Below are 13,979 nucleotides of genomic sequence, written 5' to 3' on the forward strand. Positions count from 1 at the left end.
CATTTTGAACAGTGCCACACAGATGATGGGAGGGGCCTTGGGATGTTCCCCCTCCCCCTCAATAAAAAAAAAATCATGACCAAGAAAAAAGTGGACAGGAAATAAAAGGAAAGATAAAAAGTAAAGTATGATATTATTTTCTAAATATTATGTCAAAATCTATCACAAAATTTGACATTGTAATAAAAAGTGGGAATATTTGCCTGCTCACTTCACTCGCTCACAACTTGTTAATACATTTTACCTTAGCTGCCATATGTAGCTCCTTCAAAATTGACTCAATACACCATTGTCATTGAAAGACATGGATCCATTCCTGTGTATCCTGTCAAGCAATAAAACTTGGTCAAGGAATCAATGACCCCTTGAAAAATAGATCCTTTAAAGGTACATAACATAATTTTTTTCACATAATAAAAGGATTTGAATCATCACAAATTGTCCCAATTAATAATGCAAATCTTCTTGCTTGGGTTGACAAAAAAAAAATCATTTTCTCAGTTACTTATGAAGGAAAATTAAAACGTAAGAGAAGTTCAAATGAAAATAAAAATTATTCAAGTGAATAAATAGATCTGTAAATAAAATTTAACTGCATAATTCGAAAATTGTGGCACAGATAATGAAAAGGTCAAGAGGGAGTCTCCTGATTAGCAAAAAGTCTGATTATCATATTACTCATATTCTGCAATTCTGGCGCAAGCCTCTTTTTTAACCCCCAACAAAAAACGTCCTGTGTTCCCTCAAGCATGAATTTTTTAAATTTTTTTTTTATTGCATTTCAAAGACAAGACCTTAGAGCACCCATTTACACCAAAATATAGACCTCATAATTTGAAACAAACATTTTATAGACTTTTCAAATCTGTCCCGTTTTTTTTTTATACGCACTGTATGAGAACAATTTTGGCCAAGATGAAAAAGAAAGACATAGGAAGGAACCTGGAATTCAAACAGAATTATATATTTTCTGAAAATCATCGCTAAAATAAGTATTTCATAATTCCATTTTATTTCTAATCGCTCACGGATATTAAAAGAAAATACGCCTCTGATTACCAGTAAATATTGTGTGTAAAGCAGACACAGTTTTAGCAAATTAACCTTTGGAAGAAAAGATTTACCATGTTTACTCTTATAAAGGGTTACACTTCGTAATTCCGAAGGTTCGTAATTCCGAAGGTTCTTTATTCCGAAGGTTCGTAATTCCGAAACACGTAAATTGCCTATACCTCGGTGTTCGTTAATCCGAAAACGTAAAATGGTTCGTTAATCCGAACATTTGAGGCGTTATTCCGACGGTTCGTTATTCCGAAGGTTCGATAATCCGAGAACGAAATAAGGTTCGTTGTTCCGAATGTTCGTTAGTCCGAAAACGAAATTAGGTTAGTTAATCATTTAGTTTTCGGACTAACGAACCTTCGGAATTACGAACCTCATTTCTTTTTCGGATTAACGAACCTTCGGAATTACGAACCTCATTTCTTTTTCGGACTAACGAACCTTCGGACTAACGAACCTTCGGAAATACGAACCTTCGGAATAATGAACCTTCGGAATATCCGAACCTTCGGATTAACGAAGCTTGGGAATTACGAATGTATGCGTTATAAAGTGCTCTTATTTCCTGGAGATAGATGTAGAGGGTATTACAAAACATTCCCGATAACCGGACATGATAATAATGTATGATTATTTTTACAACGACTATACACATTATGATAATCTATAGAAATTAACTGTAAGCTGCCAACACGTCATTTATTAGGTGAAACGCCCCCCCCCCCCCCAACCCCCCATAAAAAAACAATAATAATAATAATTTTGGATAAATAAGTATAAAAATGAACAAATAATAATTTTAGTACGTACCTTCAAATGAGTGGCGTTATCAGCAAGCACCTCGGATAAATTTTCATGCATATCCTCTACTCCGCCTGCAGAGATAGCGATCCATGCTGATCTCAGAGTGGATGAGGACCACATGAAGTCAGCCAGGTCCTCTGAAGCAGTCTTTCCACATGCCTTTTAAATGACAAGGTTTTCCAAGTATGCACATAATTTATGAGAAAAGATAACGCCATAGTAATGTGGGGGAGACAATCAAAGATCGATTTTACTCGATAGTTCAATTTATTATTTACGTGTATCTTGTTAAATTATGGTGTAGAGTGTTTGTCCAAAAGATGGTACATGTACATTGGGCTTTACCTTGATCCTAATAGAGATGAAACATTCCGGGTTGATCATCTGGTGCATGTAGGTACTGAATATGGACATATTGGAAATTTGACACAGACCACCTGGCACTTATGACATTCAGAAAATAATTAAGCAACAAATTGTGCCTGTCACAGTTTCTGGAGCATGGGACTTCTCTACACGGAAGCCGATTTAGCATTTTTAAGCAATGCCTCAAATATTGAAGATTAGGGGGGATGGCGGAGCTAAATATCTTTGAAACATTACCAAATTACGTAATTTTGTTATGGTACTGTCATCGAGAGGGTCCGATCAACTCGATTCCTAGGGCTAGTCATAGATGAAAAACTATCTTGGAAACCGCACAAACTACAATGTCTGCAAAACCATTGCTCGGAAAACTGGCATCCTTGATAAATTAAAACACTTGCTACCAAACACTATTGTGTTATCAGTGCATTCTGCATTGATCATTCCTTACTTAAATTACGGAATTATAGCTTGGGGTAATGCAGCAAGTTTGCTAATTAATGGATTATTTGTATTGCCCCCCCAAAAAAAAAAATAATAATAATAATAATAATAAATAAATAAAAAAAAAATTAAAAAAAATAATAATAATAATAAATAAAAAAAAAAAAAAAAAAAAAAAAAATGAATAAATAAATAAATCAAAATAGATAAATTAATAAGATAAAATAAAAATATAAAAAAAAAAAAAAATAAATAAAATAAAATCGTATAACAGATACACGTAATCTATACTTGAAAATAAATTTCTGAAATTTAAAGAAATGTATACTCTTTCAACTTGGAGAGCTTATGCTAAAGCTTAACACTAAACATTTGCCTCTACCTCTAACTGATATTTTTTTCAATATAGTTCCATTCATAGTCACTTCACTCGCCAAGCAAACCCTTTTCATTTACCGCTAAATGGGACATCATTCGCTCAAAACACGTTTGTTTGACTAATGTATGGGTCCTAAAGTATGTATTTTTTTAATGATAAAAAACAAAGGAATTCAATTCACTTTTAAAAAAATGTTAAACCTCAGAAGCTCACTTCTAATGACACTAGTTTATATATGTATCCCATATCCAATTAACCATAACAGTGGCGGATCCAGGGGGTGGCGCAGGGGGCGCCCCCCCCCCCCCTTCGGCGCCGCTCAAAAAAAGAACAAGAAAGATAAGGCCCTGCTTGAAAAAATAAAAATAAAGGAAAGAAAAGAAAAGGCACCACTTAAAAATATACACAGATATAATATTAGCAACAGTAAGGAAAGACTATCCCCCAGCAAAGCACAATCATATCATCTTCATTATCTTTTCTTTTAACTACCCTTTTCCCGACAACTTCGCCGGTTAAAAATAATCAGCAGTGCGCTGCCTGCATTAATTATAACTGGCGCCGATCAAGAATTATCAGCTCCACCTAAATCTAAATCGGCGCCGGACAAGAATAATCAGCACCACCTGGTTAAAAATCAGCGCCAGTCAAGAATAATCGGCGCCTCCTGGTTCTAAATCGGCGCCAGTCGATTAAGAATTGCCGCTGCCTGAATCTTACGTGACATCGGTAAAAATAATTAGCACTACTTGTTCTAAATCGGCGCCGGTCAAGAATTATCAGCGTCCCCTGGTTCCAATAAATACGCGCCGGTAGAATAATGAAGAAGGGCCTATTGCCAACCAAATCTGGATCGGCGCCGGTCAAGAATGATCAGCGGCACCTGGTTATACATTTTATTGTTGAATGGTCATAACAAAGCTTATGGCATGCCCTTACAGAGTGGACTGGGGCGGGGCAGTTGCCAACAGATGTCATGAAATCTTTAATTTATTGAAAAATCCCAGAATCATACAAAAAGCGTCGAGCAAATCCTTTAATTTTGATCTTATTTTCCAATGCTTGAATAAAAAAAAAAGGTCAGTCACTTTTCTTCTTTACACATTACACATTGTGCCACCTCTAAGGCCTATAGTGTAAGACAGCTACTACAGTAGGAAGCAATATGTCTTTTTAAACGGTTGCAATTCTCAAATGAAAAAAAAAAAAGATTAATTGTGGAGTTTCCCAGGGTAGTCTTTTAGGCCCGATTTTGTTTATAGTTTATATTAATGGTTTTTGTAGATCATCAGATGTTCTTTCGTTCATTCTCTTTGCGGACGACTCTAACTTATTTTTTTCACATAAAAATCCTCTTCACCTAGTTAATATAATCAACTCTGAACTAGAAAATGTCACCGAATGGATAAGAGCAAATAAATTGTCACTAAATCTTCGAAAAACAAAATATATGTTGTTTAGCAACTCTATAAATACACTTCCTGTTGATATTATTTTGGATGGAACTCCCTTGGAAAATGTATCCCATATTAAGTTTCTTGGAATAACAGTCGATAATAAGCTCTCATGGAAATTTCACATAGATAACATACATGTATGTAAAACTATTTCACGCAACATTGGTATAATTAACAAGCTTAAATTTTGTTTACCATTATCGTCCCTGCTTTTATTCATCCATTATATTGCCTTATTTGAATTATAGAATTTTAGCGTGGGGTAATACACAACAAACACTCTTAAACAAATTACTCCTATTACAAAAGAAGTCTCTACGTAATATATGTCACACGGCATATTTGTCTCATACTGACCCATTATTTTTTTAACATAAAATATTGAAAATTAAGGACTTATATTTGTTTAATGTCGGTCAGTTTATGTATAACTATAACAACAACAACAACCTCCCAAATGTATTTAATTTAATGTTTCCCAAAAATCAATCCATTCACAACTATCCAACAAGGCGATTGGGTGAATTTCATTTACCACTTTTAAGAACTTTGCGGGCTCAGAACACATTTATATATGATGGACCGAAGTTGTGGAAGTCACTTTATAATGATATAACACATGCAAAATCTTTGAACTCTTTTAAGACTCAATTCAAATTATCTCTATTAAAACCTTATAATATACTCCCAAATTAAGTTTAATTCATCATCTCTGTCAAGTCATCATTATTACTTTAAAGACTACAATTAAAACATAAAATAATTATTATCCCTTTTTTACATGTATCTAAAAAAAATAAAATCTGACACAAGTCCTTCTCAGATGTGCTCATTATTGTGTCTATCCCCTCCTCTATTTTCTCCTCTCCTGTCCGCTTATCCGCCATCCTACCGGTTATTTTTTTACGGCATCAATCACATTTTTCGTGCATTATATTCTTTCCAGGTTATTTTATATATTTTTTCTCCTTTTATACACATCGTTGAATCCAGATTGCTTGAGTCCACGACGGCATGTGTTCTATCTACGTACAGCAGCACCAATCCATCTTCTCAGGGCATTCTCTCCTTTTTTCTTCTCTTTTTCTGGGGGGGGGGGGAAGGGTGGATATTTTTAGGACGGGTTGTTTTGTCCTTTATCAAACTATATATTTTTGATAACTTTGTATTTATTTTGTGAGTATTTCCCTCTCATTTATTTATTATTTTTTCTCATTTCATTATCTGTAGTTATGCTTTGTTATTTTGTTATTGTTGTGTTATCTATTTCTTGAGGGGCCCACATTGTACAAGCATTGCTTTTTAGTGGGTCCCTCCATTTCCATCTTAATTTAATTTCTACTGAAAAATAGTATACATATTCAAAACCTACAATGTGTTGCCCAAATTGTCTAAGTGTTTTTTCAAAACATATGTATCATTAATTTTGTTTGCAGCTCGTGCTTCGCGCTAGCATCATTTCTGTAGCAAACCCCATACTTTTCATGATTAAATAGGTGAAAAGAATGTCCCGTTTTCAGTTTTAAACGTCAAAAGAACTCCCGCTTCGATTTGCAATAATCTTTTGCTGGATATAATCTTGTTCTTTATCACAAACGTCCATTAAACTGTCATTTTTTTCAGATCGAAATTTCAAAATTTTAAGCTCGTGCTTCGCGCTCGCATCTATTGTTTTTTGTTTTTTTGATACCCATCTTAATCATTGGTACCAAAAATGCATAGAATATCAAGCTTTCTGGTCAGAATATAAATAAATTTCAGGTGCCCTCGGCACTCGAATTATCTGTGTAGTGAGATATGTAACCTCCTCATGAGTTACTACAAACAGTCCTAAACAGGCACCTTTTTCCTGTTTTCAGCTCAGTATACTAAAAAATTTCAGCTCGCGCTTCGCGCTCGCATTAATTTGTTGGTGAGATATGTCTCTCTATCTCATGAGTCATATAAATAAATATATATATATATATAAACATGTATATATATGCATATGTGTGTGTGTTCGTGTGAGTTTCTTTGTTTTGTGTGATATCGAGCGCCTTTGGAAATTTGATTCATGATTTTGCCCCCCCCCAAATCTGAAAAAAAAGGATCGACGCCCCTGTGTATATATATGTATATATATAACAAAATAATGCTGAAGATAATGCTTTCATTGCCAATAAAGTATTTTATTGTTTACTCAATAAACAATAAAAAGTAAACAATAAAAAACTTTATTGGCAATGAAAGCATTATCTTCAGCATTATTTTGTTACCTTACAGAAGCCAATACGTGAATCTTTAAGATATATGTATGTATATATATATATATATATATATATATATATATATATATATATATATATATATATATATACATATAGTAAAAAAAATGTATCTCTATTGATATACAAAAACATTGGCCTCATCGCAATAAAAAGGTTAATACACGAGATTTTGAAATCGCACATAACATGCATTATTTGTGTTACTTTTTGCTTGTTTCTTTCTTTAATAAGTTTTTCAATCTCTCTCTATATATGTTTTAGAAAGATTATGTTTAAATTGATGTATATTTTCTGTTATAATGAGATATGTTTAAGTGGACTTCAGGTAATGGTCGTACGCAGCAAGGGGGGAAGGGGGGGGGGCAAATTCGCGATCTGCTGTTGTGAAAAACATTTGTTTCCCTAAACATTTCATGAAAACTACATGTATAAAAAAAAAATGTGCAAATGTGAGATGTGCACCAAATGTTCGAGTCTTGCCCCCCCCCCCCCCCCCCTCCCTCCGGAATATTATCTGCGTGTGGTCATGCAAAATGGCATGGCTGGAAATCCTACATTATGAAAAGAGCATTTGACAGGGTCAGAATTTACCCCTTTTCAACATTTTATGGCGCCGGTGAAGTGCAAAAATATGTGCGCCGCTCGGCAGTGCGCCCCCCCCCCTTCGCCAAAAGCTGGATCTGCCTATGCATAATACGATTAGACCTACCTTTTTTAGCTTTAAAAAAGGTAAAGAAATGTAACATTTTAATAAAATCACCTTTTAACTCTACAAAAAATGGTTTAAAAGTAATGATAATTTGGAAAAGCAAATTGCCTTACCCAAATATCATATAAATAGACATCAAAAGCAGAGAAGATGACCACAAAATATAGAAGTTGTGGCCAATTAAAAGTTTGATTTTTTTTTCCTTTGGGGTGAGGGGGGTGGCAGCCGTTTTGAACTTAGGCCCGGCACACTTCTTTCTCGGACGCGAGACAAAAAAAAATGTCATTTTAGGTTAAACTACAGTAATAGGAATTAAAAAAAAACTGTTGGCGTATCGAAATGACAAATATCGGATGTTTGACCCATGCATAGCCCACTCTTTTTACTATTTCATCTTATCTAAATTTTTTTTAACAATTTTTTTTCGTCAGAGTGAATTTCTTTAAAATTTGACTGTTGCTGTTCCTGTATGAATTGCTTTTGAACGTTTACTTACCACTTTACGATGATTCATGATGAAGATATGTCCCGCTACTGTGTGCGCCGGTATCTTCTCCACGATCTCAAGTGTCTTGCTGGATGAAGTCGATAGATGATCTGCAACAGCTTTAGCCACTGTTTGGTCTTGACTCTCATATGCTACATCAACAATGAAGTCATCATTGATACACCCATATCCCATTTGCCACGTTGAAGTAACACTTGATGCTATGAGATGAGACACGATATCCAATCCGACCTCCTTCTTCTGGGCCGAGGTGAAGTACAGAAGCTCACGGAATTCACTTGCTTTTTCGATTATATCCTTCATCAACCTGTCGTACTCGCTTCTGCCTGAATTGTGAAGAGATGTCAGATACATTCCTGCTAGATACTCCTGAAATAGCTTATGAGGGAACTGGACAGATGAGACTGCAGAATGAGAATGGTGTCTTCTCTCTCTCGGAGAAGGACTTTGCGTTTGTTTCGTGAGTACCCCAACTTGGCAACCTGTATCCACAGAACCCGGTAAGCTATGGAACTCCTGTTCAGTGAACACTAGCTTTCTGTCATGAAGCCCCTGCAAGGCAATACAACCGATATCGGATAGATGACGTAGAATGTCCTTCCGTTTCCTATCCATTTTTCCACCAACATCAATTGCAGACGTATCGAGCTTGGAAAGATAATGGTCTACTAAAAAGTGGATCATCTCATCAAACAGTTGGGAAAACGTTTGCAACTTGGACATTGCCCTTCGCCGTTCGCCGTCAAAGTCTTTCCACATGATGCACAGCATTACGGTGTATATTGGGAATGGGGCCATGTTCTCTCTGATCACATCGTTGTTTGATATGAATCGATTCAAATCTTCAGCCGAAGTTGTGTCTGGATGGAAGAACTTAGTGATGTAGGCAGACAGATTATTAGCAGAAAAACCTTCGACCGCAATGAAAGCATAGAGCTTTCTAAGCTCACTAATCTCCCGTATCTCATCTGATTTCCATCCTCTTGATGTAATTAGCACTCTCCCTGACTTGAACAGCCGATTTAAGATGATCAAAGCGATCTGGTGAGGGTTGTTTAGATCACCAGCTAACTCGTCTAGGCCGTCCAGAACAAGAAAGACGTCTTTCTGGTGGGAGAAGATATGCTTGTTTAGCCGCATGGCTGTAATCTCAATGTCGTCTGGGAGGTAAGACTTTATTATCTCTCCAATAGTCTTATCACTTACGTCACGAAGAAGAACGAGAAGTACCAGTTTGAACTCTTGGTAGCCTGCTCCATGAATCCAGTCCCAAACGATCTTTGCACAGAGAGTTGTCTTCCCCACACCTCCTTCACCTTCAACCAGCAACCGTTTAGGAAGAACTCCGTTGACTTTAGTTTTGAGCAAGTCATCGTAGAGTAGCGGTGCCTTACTTGTTGTCCTCTTATTTTCTTCCATCAACATTAGGTGTGTGAAGATCTCATCAAACTTGAATAAAACGCCACTCTTCAGTGGATCTGCTTGAATCTGACAGTTGTGAATTAAATAATATTCTTTGACCGCTTTTATGACATTCTGGAATTCCTCTTCCGTCAGTGATGGTATGTGATCGCCAACCTGACCTGTAGTAAGATAGAAAATAGCATGTCATTAAGACTAATTAATATAATGTAATTAAATATGTATACCTTTAGTTGATATTCCGTGTTATTTGTTTATGTTTTATGTTTTCTTGCTGCTGTTTTTAGCATACTTTCATGACTTTGGAAATACTTAATGTAAATTTCAGAATTATTTGAGTTTTCCACTTCATTATGGCTAACAAACAAAAACAAGAAATACCTTTACACTCTCGTGATCATTATTTTTTTTCAAATTCTATATTAATGAACATTTTTTTATCAGTATCGTCATTTGCATTCTCATTTTATAAATATCATTTACTATTACGTATCATTTATCATTATCGACTTTATTGTGTCCATCATCCTTCCTCAAACTCTCATTGTTATTATTTTCATTTATATAACATTATCATTACTATATTTTCTCTACATAGCAGTAGGATACGTGATGTTAATCACCGTTCAGTAAACTGTCGGCAAGCTGTACCAGTTTGATGTCTTTTAACTTGTTGGACAGTTTCTCCCTCGCTTCATCATCTCGCACTCTCTTCAGCCATTCGCAAAGCATCTTATACGTAGCTCCCATGATGTTGCTAGTGTTATCTCTCTCAAACCGACTTAGCTGAGCCTCAGTGAATCCTAGAGCTAGTCCGACCTTCCTGAAGTCTGATGGATCCATACCGTCAGCAAGGAGATTTAACTCATGCTCAGTTAGAATCCTAGGGGCATATTGTGGAGAGATTGAATCAGAATCGTGCTCCCACAATACCTTTTCTATTTGTAGACTATATGTTCGGGGAAAAAATTTGTATTATGAATATCCATTAAAGTTTTTCATATACATGTAGATGCAATAATTTTTTACCCATCAATAATAATAAAAATGATTATATATGATGCAAAAGCTGGACTGTTGCAGCTTGAGGCTGAACAAGTCATCAAAAGTAGTATTTGCGAAATTGAGCGACGCACTCGATTTCCGTCAAATGTCATTATACTGTACAAGAATATAATCATCCTATGTTGAAAATAGGAATCAATTTGTTGCACCGTCACAATGCGGAACTAAATTCAATTTGCTTACTTGGTACTTGGACCGGGGTTAGACTCCACGTCACCAGACCTCAGTAGGAGCACGTTGGTTATAGGAGAAGAGTAACTCCTTTTGATTGCATCACCATGAGATGGGGGCGATCTGTCATGTCTACTGACTGGAGAGATTGGTGTTTCATGATAATCTGCGACCTTTTGATTACGAAGAGAGTAACAAAGAGGAAAACATAAAGACAACAGTAATACACAATTTACTTTAAAAACTGTTCTTTTTAGTTATATAAAATTCATATCTTTCCGACTCTCTTTATTGCGAATGCTAGACCCAACATAAACATTACATTACATTACATGACGGTTTTTTTTTAGTAATAAGTGGTTGTGTCAAAATCACCATTAATAATATCTTGAATTATCTTTAGAACACAATTTTCAAACTAAATAAATTGTTTTACATGTATATTATTGGGTATGTTTAACTCATACTAGTACAAGTTGCTATAATACTCGCAAGACACCCCCTTTCTTTACTTATCGCTAGATATATCTCGGTAGGTAATATTAAAAAATACAGCTAGCTTTCGGATGGCTTTGATTTTTTTTCGTATTTTCCAGATAACATTGTGTTCCTAATTATTCTGAGTAAGACAAAAAAAGTTCTAGTCAAGAAATGAATTTTGAGATATCATACCTACCCTGGTACAAGATGATATGTTTTCAGCGTTGCCTGGTAGATTTATCATAGAACTAGGCGGAGATTCGTCATCTGTTCCCGACGGTAAAGGGTTTGATGTCTCCCTTTCGTCATGTTTGCTGTCATCCTGATCACCAGTGATGGCTGTAGCTACATGCAACTGTGGGGTTGAATCCGATAAGGAGTCTGGTTGGTCTGGTTTACTAATTTGAGGTGATGCGTGATGAGTGGTTATATACCTCATGTCCAACTCGTCTTCGTCACAAGGGTTGGTAGGTTTAGCGTCAGAAGGATCCGGTACAGGATTGGATTCTTTGTCTGTGGAACAAGTTGAAAGCGTGCGGTGAGCAGCGCACAGAGTTTCCTAATAATGATAATAATAATACACTCTAGAAACGAAGAGCTACGAAGAGCTAATTTAGCTCTTAAAGAGCGTGTATAGCGACTGCACTTCGGAGTGCTGATTTTTCTCGTTCTGAATTTTGAACTAGACAAATCAGCACTCCGTGGTGCAGTCACTATACACGCTATTAAAGAGCTAAATTTGCTCTTCGTATTTTAGAGTGTAATATTAATGATGATACTACTACTACTACTAATAATAATACCAACATTCTTATATCTTGTACATTATAACGCACATATCACTGTCAAATGCGTCCAAATGCGATTTTAGAACAAAACAGACAAAGCAAGGAAAATTTGCTGGACATCATGGCACTATTAGAAACTCAATATTTTTTTCTTAATTAAGAATGTTTTTCAAATGGATTTCATCTTGGGTGTAGAATAGTTCTTAACATAATTATGATGGGATGGTATTCTAAGGTGAAGGGGCAGCATGGGCAAATAATCGCCCTCCATAAAACTTGATCTGAACAATAGGACAATTCAAACGATCCTTTTAGGCTGATCTAAGATTGTGAGCTGGAACATACTTTCCTAAACAATTAAAGGATGCTCCGGGCTGAGAATATTTAAATCTAACTAAATAGGGTAAAATTCACAAAGCAAAATGTTGAAAATTTCATTAAAATCGGATAACAAATAACACATTATTTGAATTTCAAAGTTTAGCAATATTTTATAAAAACAGTTAAATGCACGTCCTCCTGAATATTCATTAGATGGGTTGATGATGTGACATCCCCACATTCCCTTTTCTTATGTTATAATTGTTTCATTTTTTCATATTTGTGTTCATGATGTGTATCCAATATAATGAAATAAGCTGCAGCAATAAATACCTAATAAACCTAAATCAGTTGTCAATCCAATTGTTTTAGTTCTTGGTAGAACAGTAAAAAAATCAAATAATAAAATGCAAAAGAACAAGTGGGGATATAACATCATCAATTTGATCATTGAATATTCATGAGATATGCCGAGAACTGTTTCACCAGAATAATGCAAATGTTTAAAATGCCATAAATTTGTTATTCCTTGTCCGATTTTGATAAAATTTTCAGTGATTTATTTGTCATTTCAGCCCGGAGCATCCCTTTAACAAGATATTTTGGAACATTTGCATGGACACTGATAAGTTAAAAACAGTACTTTAAACATTACACGCGACGAGACTAGGAGCCAGTTAAGACGGGTGTGATGTGTGAATATTTTTTTTACCGTTAACTAGTCGTACTGCAAAATTTTGAATTACTTGTAACCTGTTAATTTGGAAATCGGGCATCCTATAGAGTAAACTATTACAGTAGCCTAGATGACGTAGTACAAGAGCCTGGACAAGCTGGCCAAACCGTAACGATCTTACACATAGTAAATGATCCATGTTGAGCGTGTTGATTGACATTACCTGGACATTTGATATCACACGATGATCCATTGACGGCGGCACAACCAGGAATAGCCGAAGTCGACAGAGTCTGACCATACACATCGACTTTTCTATTGTCGATGTTAGTAGTTGGAGATTCAGTTTGTGATCTTTTCAGGTCTACAACGTCAGAAGATGGGGTTTGTTGAGAAGACTTGTTGACATTTTGGCTATTTTCACCTTTTGAAGAACCATTGCAAGATGGGTTATTGCTATTGGCATTGTCATTTTCGTTTGATTGTTCAGTTTCTTTCTTCGGGTCATGACGATACCTCCCGAGATACGTGCCTATCCTGACACGCCAGACACTAAGAGAGACGGGCATGGTGACATCAGGAGACTGCATGACATAAGAAAATTCAATTCAATTCAATTCATTTATTTTCTCTTTCAATCTTTTTACATTGACAATGATAGTTAAATATACATATTTACAAAATATAACATTTAAACCATTTTTATAATACAATAATACTATGAAATCGAAAGAGAAGGAGACCAACTAAAAATCAGAGCTTGTGGGGTGAAGGCACCCTTTCACATTTAATGAATAAAAAATAAGATAAAATAAAGAAATAAACAATTTATATATATATATATATATATATATATATATATGTATAATGAATAGAAAATAAACAAATCAAACTAAATAAATAATATTAAAAATAAATGATTTTTCAAGAATTTTAGATAAGTTTGTAAGCAATGAAATAGGTCTGTAGTTACTTGCTAAAGAACTATCACCTTTTTTGAAGACTGGTATTATCTTAGAAATTTTCATTGATTTTGGAATATTTCCCGATGATAATGACA

At 35.2% G+C, this 13,979-nt stretch overlaps 1 protein-coding gene across 1 annotated transcript in view; it reads right to left on the bottom strand.

Moving 5' to 3' along the window:
- The window catches only part of LOC129259229 (uncharacterized), a 69,978-nt gene extending 56,479 nt beyond the window's left edge, over window positions 1-13,499 (bottom strand). The window contains exons 1-6 of the mRNA XM_064098717.1: window positions 13,143-13,499; window positions 11,331-11,647; window positions 10,667-10,827; window positions 10,042-10,301; window positions 7,985-9,579; window positions 1,873-2,025 (exon numbers count right to left, since the gene is read on the bottom strand). Of these exons, the coding sequence (XP_063954787.1) occupies window positions 1,873-2,025; window positions 7,985-9,579; window positions 10,042-10,301; window positions 10,667-10,827; window positions 11,331-11,647; window positions 13,143-13,488 (2,832 nt within the window). The 5' untranslated portion in view covers window positions 13,489-13,499. The remainder of the gene's footprint in view (window positions 1-1,872; window positions 2,026-7,984; window positions 9,580-10,041; window positions 10,302-10,666; window positions 10,828-11,330; window positions 11,648-13,142) is intronic.
- Window positions 13,500-13,979: the final 480 nt, after the last annotated feature.

This window comes from Lytechinus pictus, chromosome 4, assembly GCF_037042905.1.
Source record: "Lytechinus pictus isolate F3 Inbred chromosome 4, Lp3.0, whole genome shotgun sequence".
In the NCBI taxonomy this organism is placed as follows: domain Eukaryota; kingdom Metazoa; phylum Echinodermata; class Echinoidea; order Temnopleuroida; family Toxopneustidae; genus Lytechinus; species Lytechinus pictus.